This window comes from Phoca vitulina, unplaced genomic scaffold (genome assembly GCF_004348235.1).
Source record: "Phoca vitulina isolate PV1807 unplaced genomic scaffold, GSC_HSeal_1.0 scaffold2, whole genome shotgun sequence".
NCBI classification, from domain to species: domain Eukaryota; kingdom Metazoa; phylum Chordata; class Mammalia; order Carnivora; family Phocidae; genus Phoca; species Phoca vitulina.
Window position 1 is genome coordinate 82,792,413 of NW_022589705.1, and position 26,377 is coordinate 82,818,789.

Genomic DNA, 26,377 nt, shown 5'->3' on the forward strand with positions numbered 1-26,377 from the left:
TCTCCACATCACTGCCCACATTTAATAATTGTCTTCTTGATAGCCATACTAGACAGGGTTTTTTTGTGTGTGTGTGTGTGGTTTTAATTTACATTTCCCTAATGACTAATATTAAGCTTCTTTTATGTGTCTATTGGCCATCTGTGTATCTTCTTTGAAGAGGTATCTATTCAAATCTTTGCTCATTCATTTTTCAGTTATAAGAATTCTTTATGTATTCTGGACACTAGACCCTTATCTATAATCCATATTTAGAACAGATCCATCATCCCAAAATGATCCCTTATGCTTATTAGCAATTCCCACTCCTGCCCCCAGTGCCAGGCAACCATTATGCTGCTTTCTGTGTGTTTTGGGTAAACTCCTCCTGCTAATGAAATCTTGTCTCCTAAATATGGTGAGATTATGGGAGATTTCATTCTGCCTTTTGGAAGCCCTGGGCTTAGCTTCTAGGATGCCATGTACAGCTCTGGAATTCAGCAAATGTCCTGTGAGAAAACCAGTCATGTATTTGGGGTCCCCAGGTTTCCAGTGTGCCCTGTAACCAAGAGTCTTGTGATTTTCTTTCCCCCAGCAGAGTCCCTCTGCTGGGCCAAACCCAATCCTCAGTCTCAGGCCTAGAATCAGCAAATGCCCCCCAGGGAAGAAAATGGCCAAACCACCAGCCCACCTCAGAAAGGCTTCCTTCTCTGAAATTCCAATTCATTTAGTCCTTACTGCTTCCAGTTTTCTGAAATAAAATAAAATATTATTTTGGTGTTTATGTTATTTGCAGTATGACTGTTGTGTTGCTGTGACCCACTATATCCTACCCATCAATTACTGTAAACTTTTAAGTCTTTATATCTTGTCAGGCAAGTTTCCTAGGTTTCCCTCCCTTCTCCAAATATATATGGGCTATAGAGGAGCATAATTCTTCCATATGAATTTTTAAAATGCATTTGTCTAGTTCTGTCTCTCTCTCTCTCACACACACACACTTGAGATTTTGTTGAAAAACCTATTGAATTTATAAATTACTTGAGACAGAATTAAAACTCTTAATTAAGAGTCTTAAGCTCCCTATCCATAACATGGTATACCTATCCATTGAGCAAATTTCTATTAGGTCCTTTGATAATATTTTGTACTTTTCTTATAAAGGAATTGCATTTTTTATTAGATTTGATGTAAGATTAATAGATTAATAAAAAGATTAGTTTATCTTTTAAAGCATTTATTTTTTAGAATAGGTAATATATGTTACAAATTTCTCAAAGCTCAAAAAGTATAAATTGACAATTTCGCACTCATTTTCCTCAGTCACCCAGGTTTTGTCCAGAAGAAATGTCATCCAATGTTACTAGCTTATTAATTTTAATATGGTTAATATTCATATAATTATATTTTTTTAATATTTTACCTAGTAATCTGGCTGAATTTTCTTATTATTTCTGATAGATTATTTTGGATTTCCTTTATATATATGCATCATCTGCAAAGAGCAACCATTTGGTCACTTCTTTTCCATTCCCTATTCTTTCTAAGGATTTTACTGCATTAACCAGGATGCTTCTAATAAAGTAGCTGTAAAAAGTAGCTGAATAATAGCTGTGACAGAAGGCAATCCTGTCTTATTCCTGGCTTTAATGGAAGGGCTTTTGTTTCATATTTACATATGAAATTTGCTGTAGGTTCCTGGCAGATGGCTTTTCAGGTTAAAAAATTTTTGCCTTTGGCCCTACTTTGCTAAGAATGAGAATCATGAAAGTTTTTATCAAATTATTTTATGCACCTACTGAGATGACCATATGATTTTTTCCCCTTTAATCTATTAAATGTGTTGAGTCACCCACTCATGGAAAAAAAGTAGTCTCAAGTAAAACACTTTTACCCCAGGTTGTTATTTATTTTCATGATGGGGGGAAAAAAGAACCTTTTATGATAGTGAAAATATACTTTATTTTTTTAATACAATAGCTGCCAGCAATATACTGGTTCTAGAGAGAGAAAAGAAAATACAAGCATTCTATAATAAGCTTTCATTTGCCTTTTCAAGTAATTCTAAAGAAAATACTCCAATTCTGTTCAACATTAGGACTTAGGGAGTTGAAATTTTTTTCCATGATAAAAATATAATTTCGACAAGCCCCGATCTTGATCATTTGTAAAGGATGGAATAAAAAAAAGCCCATTTAGTATATCAATAATGAATGCTTCCCTCTCTGAATCAAATACTGATTATAACCAGTGTAAGAAAATGGTTAATCAATAAACGATGAAATGTGTATCAAAATGTTTATGAAAAAATACATTGCTATTTCTTCTCATTTTTTACCTTGTAGGTATTTCTTAAATGGATATTTTAAATGTACAGAAACAAAAGCTATCTACATAACTCTAGAAAGATCCAAAACTCAACCGATGTTAAAATGCCTAAATTCTAGAGTTGATCAACTTAGTGAAGAATAAATGTCAGAAATCTCTTAATTGTACACAGATTGCTCAGGAGCTTAAAAATATTGTGTAAGCTGAGTTATCAAGAAATCAAACCTAGTATGATTTTCATCACAAAAGTCAATGCTCTTAATAAAAGATAGCAGAGGGGTATAGAAAATCTGCACCTACATTTAAAAAAAAAAAAAAAAAGGAAGTTATATCAACTGAAATAGTAAAGAGCTTTCCAACTGTTCAACATAAAAATTTGTCAGAATTCCTTGGAAAACAGTGAGAGTTTCCATTCAGACTCTAATCTTGTTGAGGTGGAACAGAAGGGGTTTACATAAAGGGGGAAATGATTTAGTAGTTGTAGAAATAGTATCAGATGATCTGCATTATGTCAGTTCATAAACTACATGAACTGCCATGAAAACTTCTATGCCCTAAAATCTCCCAAGATTTTAAGCTATGATCTTTCCACAAGTATAAAATGGGGGGAAAAAATCATGTTCTGGGATCATCCTTTTTCCTAGCTTTTGTCCATTTGCCAATCTCAATTTCATCTATCTTCCCTGATAAAGTAATAATAAGATCTTTCTACATCAAAATCGTAACAGACAGACTTGCCTTCCTTGGACATCTAGACAGACAGCCAAGTAAAATCATGGGATAAATTTTAAAAAGACAATGAAGAGAATAAATATCCAAAGTGAAAGTAGTTCACGACTGAATTTCAGAATGTGGTTTTCATCCCTCTATTTTGAGAAATGTACCTCCATCCTCATTAGCCCCTCTATTCTGCACCACTTAGTCCCCTGCTCACTGGAAAGAACAGACCCTTCTCTTGAATCTGAGAGCCAGGAGGCGAGGTTCAGTATCACCTGAATGCCAAGTTACTACTATTTTAAAAGGAGGTGAGAAGTGGTGATGGCTGCCTGTGTCCTGGAGCACAGGTGACATTTTCTCCCACCGAAGCTACTGCTATAGAACTTCCCGGCGATAACCTGAGTGCTTTTCTTGCAACCAGATAAGTCATCATCCAATATTTAATTAAAGGTGGGTGCCCAAATTTTTGATCAGCAGTAAGGAGTTCTAAGAAAGGCAAGGCAAAGAAACCTCCCTGAGCCAAATGGATACAATACGGAGCTTATCTTTCCATACCAAGGTAATTACTGACTGATAGGTTAAAAAATGCAGTATATGCTTATAAAAATCAGGCTGCTTCCCTAACACCAGTGATTACTAAATGTTAACACACCAAACGGGGAAAAACATTGCCATTTTAAAGCAATAATGTAAATTTCCAAAAACAGCCTATGAGAAATAGCACTTCTTAAACAAGTTACATATAAAAAATTACCAAAAATGTATGATAGTTACAACTACGGTCTTTGGAGTAGTACTTAGTCCATTTTTAAAAAATGAATAAATATGTAGCAAACTTTTGTTTTATTTTTACCAAGTCCATCCTCCCTTGTTAAGAGCACAAATCATTCCTGGTTTAGGACTTCCAATTTTTTAAAAAAACAAACATGCAGAGTGCTATTCCTCAATGTGGCTTTAGAAAAATTTAATTGAAGGAAGTACAATGATTGAGATTAGGCAAAACTGCAGTAAATACATACTCACCATAACAATTATAATTTAGTTCCAAAGGAGTGAACCATGCTCTACCCAAAGTTTAAGAGTCAACGGGGGTTGAATGGGAAAGCTGGTGATGGCTGTTTTATCTTGTTTTTAATACACGATGGAAAAGGCATTCTTTAGATTATCCATATTAATTAAATATGCTTCAGAAACAAAATTCTGCTTGACATTTTGACAAACCCACCCTACATTCCTTAGGTTATTATCTGTGTTAATTTTTACATTACAAGTCATACTGCTATCGCTAAATCAACTAAATATCAGTTTATGTAGTGTTACTCAAAAGATCTACAGACAGCAAGGTCTACGCTTACCTAAAAAGGAGCTTTTTAAAATAAAGGAGGAAAGCAATAAGGTTCCAAAAGAATGGCACTGGGCAAAATACACACAAAAAGCAACACATTCAGACAGAGTAGCAGGTGCCCACAGGTTTTTCTCAGATAGATAAAATGCTTTGAGGAAGATCTTGAGAATATCATCCCTCTCTCTGAACTTGTAGCTCCTACACAGTGTCCGATGTTATAACTGGTATGAAGGATAAATGCTTTTAGGCAAAAGTAAAAACCCATGTACAAAGTAAAACAGCAGAATCTGTAGTGACTTTCTGTGGAATGCTCTCTTCACTGGTGGTGACACACCCAGGACAGACTGAATCGAGACAGAGTATTCTGATACAGTAGCAATCCTTTCATATACTCTTAGTAAATATTATACAATTCCCAAAATACATAAATATTCCTTGTACCATGCATTGTGCACCAGTTTTGGGCTGACTGATGAAGTCGTGGGTACTATTTTAACAGTTAAACATTGGCCCTCCGAAGTTCTGCCCTCAGTCCACAGGGAATAGACACAACGGTGAGGGCTCCGGAGGGACGGCAATCTACCTCTAGAGTGAAGAGTGTGGCGGAGTGTCTCCGGACTAGAGGAGAGGAGGGTATGGGGCAGGGGAGGGAGACAGGATAAAGTATTTTAACATAATACTGCTTAGGAGTGTATATTTAAAGATAGCTACTATACCTTGTCTATCCTTTATCCTAATCTTGAGTAACTGCACGTTCATGCAAAATAAAATTCTACTTTATAGGAACAGGAGCAGTCTGTTAGGAAAAGCATATCCTTAGGGGAAGATGCAAAGACATCTCTCTCAGAAGGGATATTTTACTTGGTAAGTCTTTTGGCTACATCACTATAGGCTATTTCAACCTCCTTATCACTGGGACAAGTATTGGTAAACTCATCCCTGCTGTGTGCATTAGTTAAGTATCTCCAGATGCCAGTCATTCCTTTTGGAATATCAAAGTTGCGGTATTTTTTGGCCACCACCTGAAATACAAAGAGATCAAAAGTTAACATTTATTTTCCATGACTTGTAAACCAGACTTATCTCTGATTTTAGGGCAAACTAATTCTGTGAATCTCTGAGAACTGCTTCTATTTGAGAAGAAGTCACCTTCATTCTAACTAGAGTTTTAAATAATGACAAGGACCGCAAAGTACATCTGAACTTCAATAATGTGACAGGGATTGCAAACGCCTGCCCTGGTGACCCAGAGAGACAGCCAGGTGTAATCCCCGGGTAAATACTTCAAGGCACACACATGATTTTACATCTCTGTTTTCCTTGGTCTTGATCTTTATCACAACTAGTGTTTACTACTATTCTATTTAGCGCAGTGTCTTACACAATAAATGCTCAGTAAGTATTTTTTTGCCTTATATAGAAATAACCAGGTGATCACACAACAGAATCTGACAACGTAAGTCAATGTAGCAAACCCCAATTCAAAGTTACCTGCTACATTTTTGAATTTTTATACAGTCACCAAAAAAAAAAAAAATTCTTCTTTCTCATATGCCTCAATTTTAAGACATAATTTTCCATTTTGTTAACTCAAGGGTATTCCAACTGTTGCCTAAATAGTATTAAGTTATACTGTTTGGGGTTCCTAGTCATATACCAGATCAAAAAAAAAAAAAAAATTTTATAGACAAAGTGCTATCTTAGTCTAATGGTGACGTCACACCACATCCTGCAGGCCTACCTTGACAATGTGCAGTTTGGGAAGCAGGTTGCAATCAGCTAATGTCATTTCATTGCCATCCAGAAATTTACGTGTAGAAAACTTAATGTCCTCCATACTATTCTCATCAATTTCATCAGGGAGGGGAGAATTCAGATATTCATCCAGTTTCTGTAGGGTTTTCAAGAGACCCCTCTCCAGTGCTGAAAGAAAGATGGGGATACTGTAAGAAGGAAAACCACCCAAGCCCTGAAGTAGAAGCATTACTCTTTCGGTCAATAACTATTTTATCAACTGCTTACTCTGACATGAGGCACTGCAGAACAGGACAGACAAGGTTCCTGCTCTCCTGGAGCTTATTTACATGGGGCAAGGGATGAGACAGACAAATACATTTGTTCAGGTAAGTACAGAAATGAGCATGACCGTTTCAGAAACTGGAATCTGTAAAAACCCAGTAACTAAATGTCCCACTTACAAACACACTATGGCCCAATACAGTGGATGTTTAAACTAGAAAAATTAGTGAGAAAAGGCAAACCTATTAATTCAACTCTAGGGAAGAAAATCTTGCCAAGACAGAGATTCTTGCCCTGAATTTTAATGCCTGTTTCCCCAGGAATATTTGGATTTATCACCAAGAAACACGTTAAGATACTCCGATACAGACAATCCAAGCAGAAAGCCTGAAGTTTTTGCACTGTCTTGTAATACACAAGAAGTCAAGAATAGCACTATTTTATAATAACACGGAAAACACAGACGTCAGATTAGAGAGTTCAATTTACAAAAGTGCATCAGGGGGCTCTTCACCCCAATAGATTAAGATGTTATGACTGTTATAATTCAGAGACGAGTGGGACAGAGCCACCCCTGCGTACCTGGAAAGTCAAGGTTAGTGACCTTTAGCAGAGGCGGTGGGAAGGTCGTTAGATACACATACGGACTAACAGCAGACCAGTCTTCTGCTACCCTTATCCTTTACCTTCCCAGGCCGCCTTCACCCCCCACCCCCTGAATGCACAAGCTCACACTGGTGACCACAGTGCTTGGCCATAAAAGAAAGCTACATATCATGAGGTGACAACCAATACAGTTATAAGTTTGAATAAATTTGGTTCCATTAGAGAAAAAGACAAAAGTTTTATATGCTGCATATTAGATATTTCACCAGATATTAGATATTTCACCAGCAACATAAGTATGTCCTAACCCAAAACCTCTTCTTCCAAATTGCTCCCACCCATTCATTCCTGGTAGCGCCCCCCGCCCCTGCAGTGCAGACAACAGATGGCAGATAAGGGGCTAGATAAGGGGCTGTGGGTATAAAAAGGAATAAGTGGATTTTGGAGGTACTTAGGCGATAAAAACCAACAGAGCTTGGAAGCAAAACCGAATATGGAAAGAGGATAGATGTTTTCAGCAAAATACAGACGTGAGCTCCTACTACATGCCAGCTCTTATTCTAAGCATCGTTAAATTCACTCTTGAACAAAGCAGTTTGAGTTTACATTTTGGGGAGTGGGCATAGTACAGAGAAACGGCCAACAAACTATTCCCAGGGTAAAGGCTGGTATCATTTGCTGAAACATTTACCTGCCTAGAGAAGCAGGTTCAGGGGGTGCGGACAAGAGTTCAGTACGTGCTGCCTTTGAGGTGAGCTGTCTGTGAGACCTCGGAGTAGGAGCTGGGCTACAGTGTCTGGAACAGTCTGGGCTGGAGCAGTATGGCTGGGAATCCTGAGAACATAAATGAACACCGAAGCCACGGAAGCGAAGGACAGGCGGGGGGCCCAGGGTAGCGCCCTAAGGAACATCATCTGTGGTGTTGTGCAAGGCAGATCAGCCATTTTCGTTGTTATATAGCATTCCACTATATGACTGTATAAGAAATATTCAGGGGCGCCTGGATGGCTCAGATGGTTAAGCGTCTGCCTTCGGCTCGGGTCATGATCCCAGGGTCCTGGGATCGAGTCCCACATCGGGCTCCCTGATCCTTGGGAGCCTGCTTCTCCCTCTGCCTCTCTCTCTCTCTGTGTCTCTCATGAATAAATAAATAAAATCTTAAAAAAAAAAAAAAGAAATATTCATCCATCCTGTAAATGGGGTCTGTGTTGTTTACGGTTTGAGGCTCATGACTAATCGTGGAACAAACATTCTTGGACATATCTTTTCGGTGCACATTTGTTCATATTCCACTCAAAAATGGAGTTGTGGGTTACTGGGTATACCTGTGTTCAGGTTTAGTAGAAACTGCAATCAACTTGCCAAGTTCAACACAACAAAGAGCAGTGCAGAGACATCCCAGTGACTTCACATCTTCAACACCACTCGGTGCTGTCAGTCTCTTCAGTTTTAGCCATTCGGGCGGATGACAAATTAGGTTTAACACCTTTTCATATTTACCGACTATTTGGATATCCTCTTTTTGTAAAGTGCTGTTTGTTCATTTTTCATCGCATAGCCTGTCTTATTTGTAGGAGTTCTCTATAAATTACAGATGCAAGCCCTTTGTAGTAATACATATCACGTATTCCTTCACCCTTTCCACTCCCTTAATGGTGACTTTTTATGAACAGAAGTTACTAAACCTAATGTCCAATTAATCAATTTTGTTTCTTCCAAACAAACTTCCAGTGCTTCATCCAGATTAAGAAATCTTACCTACCCCTAAATTATGAAGATATCCTCCATTATCTTCTAGATATTGTGTATTATTTACCATTCACATTTATATCTACAATCCACTTAGAAATGGTTTTTGTGTAGGTGTGAGATAGGGGTATTTTCTTGACTCCATATTCTGTTCCATTGTTCTGTTTGTCTATCCTAGTATTAGTACCACACTGTTTTAACTACTATCCCTTTGTAAGTCTTGATATCAGGTAATTTAAGTCTCTCTTCAAGATCATCTTGGCCATTCTTGGTTCCTTCAATTTCCCTAATAAATCTTAGAATTAGCATGTCAATTTACACACACACGTGCATGCATGCATGCACAGAAAACCGGCTGGGCTTTTCAATAATTTACAGATTCAACAGAACCCCAACTTGAGAACTGGCATCTTTACAATACTGAGGCTTCCAATCTATCAATACCATTTATTTAAATCTTTAAAACATCTCTTTCAGTGTCTTATGTTTCCTGTGTAGAGGCTTTGACCATCTTTTATTGGATTTATTCCTAAATATCTGATTTTTTAATATCTCACATTTTGATGGTGTAAATATTTTTGCATGTTTTCTATTGTTTGTTGCCAGCATGTAAAAATACAACTGATTCTTATAATGGCCTCATATCCAGTAACCTTGCTCTTTCATTTTTTTATTCTTACAGTTTATCTGTAGATTCCTTTGGATTTTCTACATACACAATTATATTGCTTAATAATAATGACAAATTTGTTCCTTCCTTTACAATTCTCATACCTTTTATTTCTTTTTCTTGCCTATCGTACTGGCCAAGACCTTCACTACAATGCTGAATAGAAGTGGTGATAGCACCACTTCCTAGTTCCCAGTCTCAAAGGAAACCGAAATTTCACTAGTTCCCTATTACATTTGATATTTGCTATAGCTTTTTTGGTAGATTCTTTCTGCCAAATTAAGGCAGTTACCTGCTACATCTAGTTTGTTAAGACAAATATATATATGTATATATATATATATCATTTTACCATAAGTATCAAATTTTATCAAGTACTTTTTCTGCTTCTACTGAAATTTTTCTCCTTTATGCTATTAATTTATACAGATATTTTAATGTTTAAACAATCTTCTGTTCCTGACTTAAACCCCACTTGGTTGTGTATATTATCTTTTCTCATATTGCTGGATTAGATATATTTTATTTAGACTTTTGCATCTATGTTTGGGAGAGACTGGCCTGAAACCATCTTTCTTTTGATGTTCTTGTGTGGTCTGAGTGTCAAGGTTGACCTCAAAAAGCAAGCTCAGAAGTACCTTCCTGTCTTCTGTTCCCTGCAAGACTATGTGCAACACCGATGTTACTTCTTCCCCAAATGCTTAGAAGAGTGCATTGGTGGAGCTATCTGGATCTGGAATTTTTTTTTTATGAAATGGTTTTTAATTACAGACATAAGACTATTTACATTTTATGCCCTCCTATAGTAATTTTGTTACACTATACTTTCTGTAAATTTAACCGACAGTGTTTTCAAATTTATAAGCATAAAAATTTTCATAATATCCTCTAAAAATCACCTCAATGTAAGATCTGTAACAATCTTTTATTCCTAATATTGGTTATTGCTGCCTTTCTCTCTTTTCTGGATTTTTCTTGTCAAGGATTTATTAATTTTTATTTATTAGACTTTTCGTGGAACTAACTTTTAGCCTCACTGACCCTCTGTCATGTTTGTTTCTTATTTCAAGGAAATCTGCTGGTTAGTATTTCCTTTCTTCTACTTTCTTGGGTTTAATTTGCTGATCTTTTTCTACCTAAACCCCTGAGGTGGAGACCGTCAGATTTCCAATCTTTTTTTTTTTTTTTTTTTTTAAGATTTTTATTTATTTGACAGAGAGAGACACAGCGAGAGAGGGAACACAAGCAGGGGGAGTGGGAGAGGGAGAAGCAGGCTTCCCAAAGAGCAGGGAGCCCAATGCGGGGCTCGATCCCAGGACCTCGGGATCAGAACCTGAGCCAAAGGCAGATGCTTAACGACTGAGCCACCCAGGCACCCCTCCAATCTTTTTTTCTAACATAAGCACTTAGAGGTATAAGTTTCCCTCTAAGCACATTGTTTGCCATATCACATAAATTTAGACCTGCTGTCTTTCATAATTTTTTCTTCAGCCCACAGATTACTAGAAACATACTGCTAAGTTTTCAAAGATGTAGAAATTTTCTAGCTGTGATTTTGTCACTGATCTCTAGCTTCTTTTCTTTATAGTCAGAAAAAAATATTCTGTATGATTTCAATTCCCATTTTTTGGAAAATCTTTCAGATTTGTATATTTACAGTCAATCTTGATGAAGTGTTCTACGAGCATGTGAAAACCAAATGTATCATTCTGCAGTCGTTGGGGACAGTGTTCTATGTACGTATCAGCGAGACTAAACGTGTTCGTTGTGTTGTTCAATTCTGCTAGACTCTCTGATTGTTAGTTTTTGGCTGATTCTAACAGTTACTAAAGGAGTGAGTTAAAATCTCCCACCAAGACTGTGGATTTGTTTATTTCTCTTTTAGTTCTGTGAATTTGGCTTACATATTTCCAGGCTAGGTATTTAGTAATACAAATTTAGAATCATTCTATCTTTCAGGTAGATTAACCTTTTAAATCAGTTTGAAACATGCTTCATTATCTCTAGTTAGTGCTTCTTTCCTTAAAGTCTCCTTTGTCCAGTATCGGTGCAGCTTTGCCCCCTTCTTTCATTAGTATTTGCACTACTTTCCTTTCACCTTTCCTGAATACATGTGTGTGTTTCACGTATATGTGTGTATTCATTCTTGTACATAAAAGCAACATATTGTTGAGCCAGCTGGCAAGTGAGGTCTTCAATTTGGAGTAGTTAAGTCATTTACATTGAATGTAATTACTACGAACTTTGGTTTGAATCTGTCATCACACATTTTGATTTCTACTTGTTCTGTGTTCTTCTGTGTTCTCTTCTTTCTTGCTTCTTTTGGAGTAAGTTTTTAAAATCCATTATTCATCTCTCCCTCTATTAGTGTGTTGCAGTCTTTTACTAGTCTTTGTTCCCTCTCACCACTTCCAGGATAATGGGAGGGCCTCAGAACACTCTGCCGTCACTACCTCCCTCCTGTCCTGAAGGCTGCTATTGTCATGTATATTCATCTGACATAGATTTTAAATTCCACAAGGCATTACTGTTTTATACAGACAGTATGCATTTATACTTTATAACATATTTATACTACTTTTTGCTTTCTTTCCTTCTTGTGTCTCTTGGTGTTCATCTGAAATCATTTTCCTTCTGCCTGAAAAACTAAGTATTTCTTTTACTGGGAATCTACGGAGATAAGTACTCAGTTTTTGTTTGTTTAAAAATGTCTATTTCACCATCACTTATTAAAATCCATAAATAAAAAATTAATGTCTTATTACATTCTTACAGTATTTTTTCAGCTGAAACACTTGGGGAATATATAATAGTAGAATTAATTCTCAGAGCAGCCATGGGACATGGGAAGAGCAGATAATATCCTACTTTAAAGATACGGAAGTGAAAGAATCTGCCTTACTCTGAACATCAAAGAAAAGAGACCTGACTGACATCTTAGAGAATGTGGGTGTGTTTTGACCACTTGGAATTGTAAACTGAACAGTAAATTTTAGAGGTTCACGGAAAAGGCCATAAGACCAGTTTAGCAAGTATATGAATCCAGGGCAATAAATATAAATGTCCTCTCTTGAGGCAAAAACAAAAAATTATTTGGATGTGCTTGCTTTCGCTCTTGGAGAGTATTTCACTACTTATAGAATTTTAATTCACTTTTAGCTCTCTGAAGAGCTCTTAAGATTGTCTTCTGGATTCTACTGCTTCTGTTGAGAATCAGTGCTCACTCCCACTGCTTTTACCTTGAAGAGCTTTCTCTCTGCCACCTGTAAGATTCTGTCTGGTTCTCAGCAGGTGCCTATGGTACACACAGGTGTGGTTCTCTTTATATTTAGCCTGCTTGGGTTGTGTAATGTTTGACTCCATGGCTTATCTTTCATCAGTTTTGGAAGATTCTTGGCGATTACCTCTAACTATACCTTTGGCTCCATTTTCCCCTCTCCTTCTGGGACTCCAGTTACACATATATCAAACTCTTTTCATTGTGTTCCACAAGTCTTACACTCTTTCCTCTGTTTTTATTTTTCCTTTTGTCTCTGCTTCCATTAGTTATTTCCTTCTGACCTATCTTCCAGTTCACTAATTCTATCTTCCAATTATCATTGTCTAATCTGTTCGATTCATATACTGAATTCATAATTTCAGATATTGTATTTTTAAATTCTAGAACTTCCATTTGGTTTTTTATAATGTCCAGTTCTTAGTTGAAACGTCCCACGTTAGGGCGCCTGGGTGGCTCAGTTGTTAAGCGTCTGCCTTCGGCTCAGGTCATGATCCCAGGGTCCTGGGATCGAGCCCCGCATCGGGCTCCCTGCTTGACGGGAAGCCTGCTTCTCCCTCTCCCGCTCCCCCTGCTTGTGCTCCTGCTCTTGCTATCTCTCTCTCTGTCAAATAAATAAATAAAATCTTTAGGAAAAAAAAAAAACTTCCCACGTTGTTGTTCTACCTTTGACTATCTATAATAAAGTTAAAGTCAGTATCTGATAACTGAGTACCTTGTAGTTTTTACTATGTTTTAAAAATATGTATTAGTGGAGTGCCTGGGTGGCTCAGTCAGTTAAGTGTCCAACTCTTGATTTCAGCTCAGGTCATGATCTCAGGGCTGTGGGACGGAGCCCCTTGTTGGGCTCCATGCTGGGTGTGAAGCCTGCTTGAGATTCTCTCTCTCCCTCTGCCTCTCCCCACCCCTTCCCGCTTGTACTCTCTCTTAAAAAAAAAAAAGAAGTATTAGTTATGTTCAGTATCTTAATATTAGCACTGTTAGATTTTTAGAGCTGTTAAATTTTTAAACTCAGGGCTGGTTTATATTAAACTAATGGTCTACTAAATCATGAACTTCTTCCTTCTAATTCTTGTTATTAAGTCAATGCATTATTCTTGCTTCCCCAGCTGCACTCTATTTTCTTTGAAGGTAAAGTCTGTCTTGTGCTTCCTCTCTATACCCCCTAAAATTCATGGCATTCTACCCAAGCACAAATTAAACATCTGATCAACATCTGCCAGACTGAGAAAGGCCAATAATTAAATATAAAAGTTTGGAGTTTCTTAAATGTGTGGAGAAGGTTCAAAAGGAAATCAGGTGTAGAATGTGTAGAATAGACACTTTTAAAGTCAGATGAGTGGAGATATTTGTATCTGACTGTTACATCTTTGTGGGAAGCTGAAAAGGAGGCAGGAACTGCACATTGCTATAGAACATAAGAGCCATTTTAAAATGTAAAGAAGAGGGCGCCTGGGTGGCTCCGTCGTTAAGCGTCTGCCTTCGGCTCAGGTCATGATTCCAGGGTCCTGGGATCGAGCCCCGCATCGGGCTCCCTGCTTGGCGGGAAGCCTGCTTCTCCCTCTCCCATTCCCCCTGCTTCTGTTCCCTCTCTCGCTGTGTCTCTGTCAAATAAATAAAATCTTAAAAAATAAAATAAAATGTAAAGAAGAATTGGTAAAATTTTTTACTTAGGTAAATATCAAACAAATTGGAATGTATGTATGTCAAGTGACAGATGACAAGATCAAGATCAAAGAACTACCTATTTTATTAATAAAAGGTCACTCTAGCCATAGCCAGGATCAAGCTAGTTTATTTCTTAGAGAAAAGAGTTAAGCAGGAGGACACTGGAGCCCAGTAAACTAAAGCTGAGGAACTGAGTTCAACTGCAACTATGGAAGTGACAAGGAATCAAGCCATTTAAAATAAAAGGTCAAAACTAAAAAAGCAATAGATATAACCTTTCATTGATTACATACAAGGTATTGATCATGCATGTAGTCATAAAATGTTAAATTTATAAATTGACAAGAGAATGAAATGTGAGAAATAGCTAGGTTAGTAAGGAGTCCAGGGCAGGATGGAAAACTTTTCATGGTTGTACTTAAAAGGGGGTGGAGGGTGGTGAGAATGAAGGGACAGTAAATCTCAGGACTGTGAAAGAACCAACTTAAAGATTCAATATGCTTCCTATCAAAATCAGTGAATACAAGGGCACCTGGGTGGCTAGGGCGTTAAGCGTCTGCCTTCGGCTCGGGTCATCCCAGGGTCCTGGGATCGAGCCCATCCCTCTCCCACTCCCCCTGCTTGTGTTCCCTCTCTTGCTGTGTCTCTATCAAATAAATAAATAAAATCTTTTTTAAAAAATCAGTGAATACAGAATAAATACACAGATATAAGACAGATATAAGGACTTATTCTTTCATCAGATTACAATGAACAAAGTCATGGCCTCTACCAAAGATAATACTGTGAAGTCAAACATGAAACAAAGTCTCAAATGGCACTTGAGGGGTATGGCAAGTTTATGATCTTCAACCTGCTCTAAATTCATCCTTTTCCTGAATTAGTTTTCAAATATATCCAACAGAAAAAATAAACTATTCTAAATTTACAAGGTTTGAAACATGTGATGCGTATAATCCTAGATGTAACACAAAGGCTAAAATTAAGAACCTGGTAAACATTAAAATTACTATTCTTTCTACAATTTTGGACCTAGTAAAGCACCTGCAATGAAGCTGAATTGCTGTACCTCGCTAGAATGTTAATGATTTTTCATTAAGAATCTCAGAATAAAGGGTATAGTAATGCAAAGAATGGTGAATTAGTTTCATTCAATTTTTATGTAACAACACGAGGAAGGCCAACAAAACAAAAAAAGACAGAGGTGCCAAGAGGTATTATAGAGCATCATTCAATAAACATAATGAAGTTTTGAAGACAAACCACAAAGGAATCTGGTTAAGATAAAGAAAATGTCAAGACTAACCACTAGAAGGCAGTAGCAAGCTATGAGAAAGGAGGCCCTTGTCTTACACTACCATTCTCTAACACCCCTGCTGTGGTAATGCTGGTATCTCTAAGAAGGTATTTGAAAAGCTCTCCAAAAAAATTAGTACTTAATTGTAATAGAGGCCCATCTGATTAGTTTTAAATTAATTCTGAAAATCAAAACAACTTTTTTTGCCTATGAAACTACAGCAAAATTTTAAAACTCTCTCTCTCTCTCACACACACACACACACACACACACACACACTCATACACCCATGCCAGGGTCAGAAGTGTGGGGAAATGAATACTTTCACATTAGTGGGAATATAAACTGGTGTAGACTTTTGAGAAACAAAACCTTTTGACCTATTTGGAATCTAGCACAAGGACATTCACTGGCAGCATTGTTTGTCACAATAAAAAAACTTGAGACAATCCAGATGACTATCAACAGGGAAACAGTTAAATAAAAATCCGTATTATGGAACATTAAGCAATATTTCTAAAAAATAAGGTAGATCTATATTTTGATATGGAAGGACTTCTACACCACATAATATGTGAAAAGAACGATTGCAGAATGTAAATATACACATAAATACACACTCATATACAATGTTTGCAAAATTACACAGAAAAAAAGGATGAATATTAACTGTTGGGGAAGAGCTCAAATGAGGTTAAGAAGGGACACTGAAATTTTATTAAATTTATTTCTAAACTATTCTAACTTTTTCAACAAGCATACATTACTCAATTACTTGTATAATTTGAGTAAATGCAAGACAGAAAGCATTAAATTTAACATGACCATATTTGCTGTAGGAAAAGAATACAATTCACAATGAAGAAAACCAAAATTACGAGCCCTTACAAAGATAAAACTGTATTTTAAAGCTACTGCTAATCTCAATAAAGGGTAATCTTATGCAAACAATTTTTAAAGGCCAATAGAAAATAGGGAGAGGTTAGGAGTATTTAAAAGATGACTGGGCAGCTCAGTTGGTTAAGCCTCTGCCTTCAGCTCAGGTCATGATCCCAGGGTCGTGGGATTGAATCCCACATCGGGCTCCCTGCTCATTGAGGAGCCTGCTTCTCCCTCTCCCACTCCCCCTGCTCATGCACTCTCTCCTTTCTCTCAAATAAATAAAATCTTGGGGCGCCTGGGTGGCTCAGTCGGTGAGGCATCTGCCTTCGCTCAGGTCATGACGCCGGGGTCCTGGGATCGAGTCCCCACGTCGGGCTCCCTGCTCCACGGGGAGTCTGCTTCTCCCTCTGCTCCCCTGCTTGTGCTCTCTCACACACACATAAATATTTTTTTTTAAAAATCTTAAAAAAAAAAAAAGGAGTATTTAAAGGTGACTAAATATACATTTAGGTTCCATAGCTACAATGATGAACAACCATCCTCTGATTCCAAACACTTACACAGAGAGAGAGAAAAAAAAGGAAGGGAGACAGGCAGGGAGGGAATTCTGAATAAAAAGGAACTAATTAGAACCTATAGATTCCTTGCCTCCACTTAAAAACAGGAATTTGGACATTATGAAATATGCCTTAGGACATATAATGGCAGATTTCATCACTCCTAAATTCACTGAGCTCTTAAGAATATTATAAATACCAACACACTAATAAATTATCTATTAGTTACATTTGGGAGCTTAATAATTTATATAAATTAATGAAATCACAGAAGTGAAAAAAAAAGCAGATCTGGGACAAGTCATATCTAACCCATTCCCTTTTATAAAAGGAATTACTATTAATTTCTTTTAATGCTTCAAAAGATTACACAAACTTACTCCCAATCAGCTTTGGACATGTTACCAAAAGAATTCATTCATTCTTTGTTTTTTTTCTTTATCCCTCCCTCCCTCCCTCTCTCTCTACCGTATTTCCCTTTATTTTATTCTTTAAACCCTATTTGTTTATTTTGTACCCCATCTAAGCACTGACCCTTCTCTTTCACTGGCCCAATAGCACAGCATCTAGGCATCTAATTCCTTACTTAGAATTATGTCTTAAAATTGTCCAAACATATTGAATTTTATAAAATATTTCCATAGGCTGGTAAGACTAATCAAAACCTTGCCTACTCTGATTTACCATGTAAAATGACAAATCCATCTCTTTGTAAGCGGTTTATAATAAAGTTTGGGGGAAGAAGGAGCTGGAACACTAATTTCCAAGGCTGCTTTAAGGCATTTTATTGCACTAAACAGACAGACAAGACACCTTCAACAAATCTACATATACTCAGTAAGCTCCAAAGTGATTTGGAATATTGCTTTCTTAAAGTCTCCTGGCAGTGAGAGGCCCTACGGGGAAAGTTGCTTGGCAACTGGAAGTCTTATTTACCAATAGGTAATTTAATATAAAGCCTTCTAAGTTATACACTGTGTGATCCATTATGTTGTTTGTTCTTACTGGTTATAACATTCTAAGGACAGTAAGCGTAGGTGGCTACTTAAGACAGTAACAAATAGGAAAAAATAGAATACAAAGTTATACTTAAATGAGTCACTTTCTCCCCTGTTCTCTCCCCTCTATGCCATCCCCAAAGCAACTGTTTGGTTTTGTTCTTTGTGGTTTTTTGGGTTTTTTTTAAGCAAACATATTTTATTCCCTTCTCCTCCCCACCAAGTGTCAAAAGAAATTCAACCACCCTCCAGCTTCCAAAACTACAGAGAGAAATAAAAACATTATGAATTTAACTCAGACGGTTCAGGAACTATGGGCAAGAGCATCTGGATATAAAAGGATGATTTCGTGAAAAGAAGTCACCAGCAGGAAGGAAGGGTACGACAGAAAGGATACCGTCTGCGGATAGAAGGGGCTCCATCGTAACTGTTTGTTTAGCGTATGAAATGCTTAGACTGAAACATCAGTCAGGAAAAAAGCCAATTACTTAGGAAAGTTGTCCCCAAACCAAGGCAGCTACTGGAACACAATGAAGAGCTGTGAGCCAGGCTTGGACACTACGGCTTTTCCCTCCTTCCTTCTGCTGCAGAAAAACATCACATGCAGCGAATATTATCCCAGAAACCCTTGAAATTCAATACTAGATTATAAAATGCCGCAATTTTAAAATTTAATAATAAAAAAAATACTAGCCTGAATAGCCTGGAACTCTGCCCACTGCAATCACATAAGGAAATTGGCAAGTGTTTCCATTTTTTAAAAGATGTTTATTCTTGCTTAACCAGCACTGATAATTTTTTCCCTTTGGTTTTCTTGTTCATCTGCAGCCATAAACGTCTACCCAAAAGAACCGCACCCAAGCCACCAAACTGTCCAAAACCAGGATGGATTAAAGTGTCTTTAGGAGCTGGCATTCTTGTTACTGTAATTACTTTTAATTAAACACTAATGTTCTCTCTAGAGAGTTTTACTCAGAACGATGCTTAACATCTCAAAGAGAGGAAAAATTACTGAATGGTGTAGTTGAGACAAGGTTCATTAAACGGACCTCTTTCAAAGAGGCTTCCCTTCACCATACATAAGTTCGGTAAACGAAATAATAAGATGGGGTCCTTTAACAAATAGAAGGAATTTGTATCTGCACTACCCTAGACAATTCTCACGTGAAAACAGGACTTGAAACTAAAATCCCATTTTAGGATGCAGAGAAATTAGGAAGACTGGGGAGTATAAATGCTCTCTTGGAGTAACTCCCGAAATTGCTCTTTAAGGATAATTATCACAAAAATCCACCCAGGCTGATTTTAGGCTACCAGAACCCAACAATAAACAAAAGATTCAGTAATAATTTAAATGAAGTTGTATCAATCTATTCCAAACCACCACAACCACACCATTCATTGTTTCTGAAGCACCGTTAACTCTCTGTCTAGCTCCCCCTTCGTGAAAACTATTCATTCAGTAAACACCGTGTCGTACAACTACCATATGCTAGGCACTGTCCCACTAGCTTGAAACAGGAAAATAGCAATTTAAGGACTTACCCTGGTTTATCATCAAATCTCTAATCAACTTTGAAAGCCAGTTTTTAATACTTAATGGGAAGGTCTGGACTCCAAAATATTTATTTTAAATCACTGTTGTAACAGGATTTTTGGATTTATTTGGGGCTTTTTTGGTTTGTTTATCTCCGGTGGTAATCTAATCATTTGGGGTTTTTTGTTTTTGTTTTTTTTACCTTCGTTAGCCTCTGGCCTTGAGTTCTTGATATATGCAGAGAATTTGGCAAAGATGTCCATTCCGGCAGTATTTGATTCTGGGTGTTTTGGTGAAAGCTTCAAGTACCTAAGGGGGAAAAGTGAGAATGGATAATAGATCCTCCAAAGATGCATTAGTGTACGTTCTCTCCATCAACAAACCATTGTGCTAGCAGTTACTAGACATTTTTTAACAGTTACTACTCTAAGAAATGCCATCATCTGTTTTCTATGATATTTTTAAGATGTGTTTTTGTCCTTAGGAAACAAAGCTCTGCAGTGTTTTTGTTCGCATATTAATATTCTTGGCAACCAAAGGGCATCTGCACTCCACCTCCATTTTATAAATTAGGATGCTGCGGAAACAGTCTCCTTGTTCAGAGGCATGTGCCAAGCCCATGGGCATCTTAGAAAGAGAAGTTTGGAGCAGCGCGGTCCAAAAGAACTTTCTGTAATGATGGAAATATTCTGTATCTGAATTTTCAATACAGTAGCCATTAGTGAAGTGTGGCTGGCTATCTGAATATGAATATCAATGAACCGGTGTTATATAAAGTTAAAAATTCACTTCCACCATCGCACTAGCCACATTTCAACTATCCAGCTTTCTCGAAACAGAAAAGCCAACCAGATCCTTGGTACGTGCTGTGCACCGAGGCAGCCGGTGTGGCAGTACCACAGGACCCGGACGGCAGGGACAAGCGGGCACCTCGGTCATCCGCAGTAGTTTAAGGACAAAAACAGCAGGAAGCAGATCATTCACTTCGATCCCACACTTGGGATTTTCCAGAACCTCCCATGGACTAGATATTGTAAGGGTGGGACTGAGCGCCAGAACAATAAGAGGTTGGGAATTTTGCTAACAAGTGCTCTTACCAAGTTTATCTGCTTTGAAAACGGACATTCATGACACACAGCTTTTTGTTTTTTCAACCACACAAATGTGTATTTTATATATTTAAATTCCAAACACACATACTCAGTGTCTATTTCTTCCTCACATTGGAAAATACATGTGAGAAGGTTCAGCTCCTCCCTCTTCCCTTCAGCAGAGAGCTACACCCACTGGGAGTCGGCTCCACAGGAATTCCGACCAGTAGCACCATTTTAGGGAAGACTCATCCGCTTCAAGGCCCTGTAAAATTTCACTGGAAACTGGGCTTGGTGCAGTTAAGACTTGGGGGGAAAAAATCTTACATTAAACTAGTAATTTATATTTCTTCATATATTTTAGGGTGCTGTCTTGCCACTTCTTTAAAATTAAAAATGAAGGTGAGGTATTTTTAGGAAGAAATTGAGTTCCGTTGCCAGCTGTGGTGTAGTGTCTTGTTAGCTGTTTTATTCTTTTTTTTTTTTTTTACATGTGCAATTCTGAATTCAAGGAGAGAGAGATCTAAAAAACTGGACATAAGAGATTATAAAATACCTACTGAATACATATATGCTCAATTTATCTTCCCTTTTAATAACTCCCAATTTCTAAGCTTAAAGATTTCTCTTGTAAACAAAAATATTTACATAATGAATTTTTCAGTGAACAATTATAGTAAATGAATTTCATGAGGTTATATATTATGTATACTATATTAATAATATATAGTTATACGTATATATATATATTTTTTTTCTTTTTTCCTCTTAACTACAGAAAACTTTATCCTTTTTTTTTCCCCCTGCCTGGGCTAAAAGAGTTAATTCCAGGTTCAACATCCCTGAATTCCCCTTGACTATAAAAACAACCAGCCTCCAGTTTAAATGTTTTTACTGCTTGTAATACAGTAACTTCATTGACTCATTCCAAACAAAAAATAGCACAAGGAACGTGTCTCTTCAATACATCTATGTCTTCCTCTAGCCAAGTTTCCAAAATTCTTCTTCTTTTCCCCAGCCAATATTTAGCTGTACCTACTTTTTCTAATGAAGTAAGGCTTGAAGGAAGGATTAAACTGGAGATCACTGATACATTCATTGTTCACATATATTCATTTAGTCTAACTATTAAGGGTCTACCCTATGTCAGCCATTACACTAAGTGCAGAGGTTGTACACTTAGATGAGCATATGGAAGCATATTTACTAGAGACCTATTTTAATGAACAGGTAAGAATGAAGAAGGATTTGCAATTGGCATAACCTTATCCATCTGAAAACAGATGCTATTACAATTCTTAAAAACAAAACAAAAAACAAACCACTGTTCTTTAAAGCAGGTTAAACAGGCCCTATCCTTCTCCAAGACAAACCATTACACTTGTACTATTAATTTAATGCATACAATACTAGAACTACAAGAGACCATTCACCTCAAACTCTCATTTTGCCTAAAAGGAAATTATATTCCAGAAAGCTTATATACTTGGGCCCCCAAAATCCCTAGACTAGTTAAAAGTATTGCCAAACTACAACACAGGTTTCCTGTCCCCAAATCAAGTGCTGTTTTTGTTTTACTACAGATCAGGTTCTCTCTGAAAGATAAATCAAATTCAAACCAAGAGGTCCTCAATCAGTTGCCAGCTTATTTTGCATTCCCCCAAACACTGGATTTTAATAATTCATCATTATTCACTTTCCCAAATAGCCTGATAAAGCAAAACTTCTCAATGACTGAGAGCCTCATTTCAACATTTGACAAAAGGCAGGCAAATAATCAATAAAAGGGCATGTGTCAACAACATCGTGGGCACGAGCACCCAGGGCGTGCAGACTTCCAGATCCGTCCTTTATTCTGTATTACATCACAGACTATTAATGCTAAGACCTAGCTAAGAATATTTCCATCCTTTTAGGAAAGATCTCAGACATTTTCTTCCTCATGTGAATGTAAGAATAAAGTCTGATTACACAACCCATTAAGTTACCCTTGTAAATTCAACTTTCATCGTATTTCTCACTTAAAAAAAAAAAAAAAAAAAGGCTTACTAACACTTTATAGATCTCTTCTCCAAAACTGTCTAACTTCCCCTACCCTTCTATCCTTTCATCAGTAAGTGAGCCACGCACACAGGTCTGCTTCAGTTAAAAATCAAAGTTTCAAAGCTTTTTTTGGGCAAAGTACTCCCTCCATTCAAGCAAGGGGAATTAAATATATATGTATAAATACTTTCCCCAGAGGAGAAGATAAAGTTTCTTCTTTCTATGTATACTGGTCACACAAACCAGCAAAAGTTCCTTGCTTTAAGCTCTTCACTGCTCTCTAGATTCTGAACAACTCTGGAACAAGCAGTTGCCTGTATTTATCTTTGTTTGTCATGACTGAATCAGAAGTGCTCTCACAAAAACACTCTGTTCTCGGTATCATCAAATGCCAAAAACATGTTATTAGAAATGCTAGATTCTGGTCTGCTAGCTTGTGCAACTCCTCTGCCTTTTCTCTTCATCCAGTCTAGAAACAAGGCTCTCAATCAGGGTGTGAGGAGGATCAGCAGGAGTTAAGGACCCGAAGACCTCCTTGTCCTCGAGGGGAGAGGGAGAGAGCCAGGATGGCCCCTGAATGCCCTAGAACACAGGAAAGGGAAAGGAATGCCCATGGCGGTCCTGGAAAGAACTTCCTCCTGCTATTCCTCTGGACAGAGGCTCTGCTGTCCCTCAGCATATCACATCAGGGGCTGCAGAGGCCAGTCAGGGGAAGGCACTCCCAATCTAAACATGCTGTTCCAGTGCACAGAAGTAAAAACTCATCCGGGGGCGCCTGGGTGGCTCAGTCGGTTAAGCGTTTGACTCTTGATTTTGGCTCAGGCCTCGAACTCAAGGTGTTGAGATTGAGCCCTGAGTCAGGCTCTGTGCTCAGCGGGGAGTCTGCTTGAGATTCTCTTTCTCTGCCCCTCCCCCCCACACTTGCACACGCACATAGGCATGCACTCTCAAAAAAAAAAAAAAGAAAGAAAGAAAGAAAAACTCATCAGAAGTTAAGCCTCACCTATTTCTTAAAAAGGATTCATTAAATTTAGTTTGACAGCCCCCTTCAGTCCCACTTGCTCATCACAGGAAACTCTCTTTGATTTCTCTCCTGCCTTTCCTCCAAGCTTGAGCCAGCCTGCAATTTTACACTCACTAAAGCACAATCCCAATTAAAGACTTACATGTCACCTCTTTTGTGAAAGTCAAACTCAACAAAATGAAAAAGAGAAGGAGGAAAACAGAAGAGACATGGGTTTTTGAAGTCCTATAGGCCTGGCTTTGAAGTACGCCAGCTCCGTCACCAGTAACTATAAAACCAGGACAAGTTATTTAGATTCCTCGTCTTCTGTTTCTCCACAAAGTCTTGGAGAGGAGTGAGATAATCCACAAAATAATCCACAATGTACAGTGCATAGCACATAATTAGCACTTGAATGTTAGTTAATAACAGCAGAGGCATCCGCAACATCAAAAATACTCCCTTCTATAAACAAAGTGAAATTTTAAAACTTTATTTAGAAACTCTCTTCAGAATATAAACTACAACAGAAAAACAAGGAAAATAATGGAAATAGGGATGGGGATTAAAGAGCACACTTAGCATGATAAAATAAAATAAAATAAAATAAAATTTAAAAAAAGCACAAGGAAAATACCCTTAGAGAGAATTTAGCATACTGTGAACCCTTTAGAACTGAAAGATCTCCAAGTTTTAAATTAAATTATTTAAACTGAAAGAAAAGACCATCTCTGGTTAGAGTATCTCTATGAATATGTCCAAACAAAATCAAGCTGAAATTTCTATACATAAAAAGCAAAGTGAAAATGTTTATTTTGGGAGTGCCTGACTGGCTCAGTTGGTGGAGCGTGCAACTCTTGATCTCAGGGTTGTAAGTTTGAGCTCCACAGTGGGTATAGAGATTACTTAAAAATAAAATATTAAAAAAAAAGAAGGAAGAAAATGTTCATTTTCAAGGTCCAATTAAGAAAGCTATGATATGTCTTATAGAGGCTGCAAGAAACCAGAATATTTTGATATTAGTTCTACCATTATCTTCATGTCCATTACCTCTGAGAAAAACAGCAAGAAGGAATAATTACAATTGTTCCTACAGTTGAAGAAAGCCTGGAATGCCCATCGTTCTTTCATTCACCTGTGAGATGCCACTTTTTGTAAATTAAAGCTGAATCCAAGTGTTCTCTCTTTTTTAAAGCCTTTCCTGGTTCCACTCACTTTCCCTCACCACCACCACGACCTCTCCATCCATACTGGACTGTGTTTCCTGAGGATAGGAATGATGTTTTATTCACTACCTTATTCGTAAGGCTTTGTTGCCTAGTAACTGTAGAACAAATGAATGAGTGAACTCTGAGTAACCGATTATTTTAGAACTCTCTGACCCAATAATCCCATTCCTGGGAAATTTATCTGGATATGGAGAGTAAAAGTCAAATCAACTAGCAAGAAAGGCTTGGGCCAGAAGAAAAACATTTCAGTTTTCAGGATAATGAAGCCAGAAAAGCCTAAAGCAATCCGAAACGCACTGAACCTATGCCAAGATTACAGTATGATGCAAAACTGCACATTTGCAATTCAGGTAATTGTCATTATAGTCCATCTATCCCTCACCTGTACCTCACGTTATTGGAAATAGTTGAGTACCTTAAAATCATTAACTATGTGGACTAATGTGCAGGACCTGGGAATCTAGAACACTTCAGAGAAATACATAAAGAAAAACTGAATCCCAAGGACACAGTCTAAAAAGTCAATTCCCTTGGGTGATAGCTTCAGACAATTACCTTTAAAATGGCCTGATAAGAAACCCCCCAGCAACCTGCTTAGAGATTCTGGCTGGGTTCAGTCTGAACCTGTCTCTCCTCATCCCTTCTCTTCCCTAAACTTCTCTCTCAGTTTGGGACCAATTCCCCTCAAATAATCAGTCTTTCCTAACCTAGCGCCCACGTCCCAAACCTACTTTCAATGTATACTCTATAGCTTAATCACATTCCTACCTATGCTCATTGGCCTAGCCAGAAGGCAGTTCTGACATCTGTGTAGCATTAATTATAGCATTAATTATAATGAATGAAGAGAAGCCCTAATCACTGCAACTTAATGCTGAATGAATTTAACTCCAGTATCATCCAGAGAAAGATCTTTAAAGGCCAGAAAAGACCAAGCTTTAAAGAGATGGCAATATTTTCATGCATATTTTCCTTGATACTCACTTGGGAGGGCATAAGACTTCTTCAAGAAATTCTTCAATCTTATTTACATCCGTTTTGACTTCATTGTTGAAAGTTATAAATGGTGGGTGGGTCCCAGGAGCCAAGTTCTGCAGGTCTGCAGGCTTCCTGTTAGGCAAAACAGTCAAAATTGGGTCATTTTTAACTCTGGGAAGGCAACAATACTTTAAATACTCAGAGTGGTTTTAAATGTTTACATATATAAAAATGAGTAAGAATTAGTATTTTGGGGGGCGCCAAGGTGGCTCGGTCAGTTAAGCATCTGACTCTTGATTTCAGCTCAGGTCATGATCTCAGGGTTGTGAGATGGAGCCCCACATCGGGCTCCATGCTGGGCGTGGAGCCTGCTCCAGCTCGCACTTGCTCTCGAAAGAAAAAAG

At 37.6% G+C, this 26,377-nt stretch overlaps 1 protein-coding gene across 1 annotated transcript in view; it reads right to left on the reverse strand.

Annotated features, from left to right (window-relative positions):
* Positions 1–1,411: 1,411 nt before the first annotated feature.
* CLIC4 (chloride intracellular channel 4) overlaps positions 1,412–26,377 on the reverse strand; it is a 70,644-nt gene continuing 45,678 nt past the window's right edge. Inside the window, exons 3-6 of the mRNA XM_032391056.1 lie at positions 25,980–26,105; positions 19,832–19,938; positions 6,111–6,292; positions 1,412–5,391 (exon numbers count right to left, since the gene is read on the reverse strand). Coding sequence (XP_032246947.1) covers positions 5,227–5,391; positions 6,111–6,292; positions 19,832–19,938; positions 25,980–26,105 — 580 coding nt within the window. The 3' untranslated portion in view covers positions 1,412–5,226. The remainder of the gene's footprint in view (positions 5,392–6,110; positions 6,293–19,831; positions 19,939–25,979; positions 26,106–26,377) is intronic.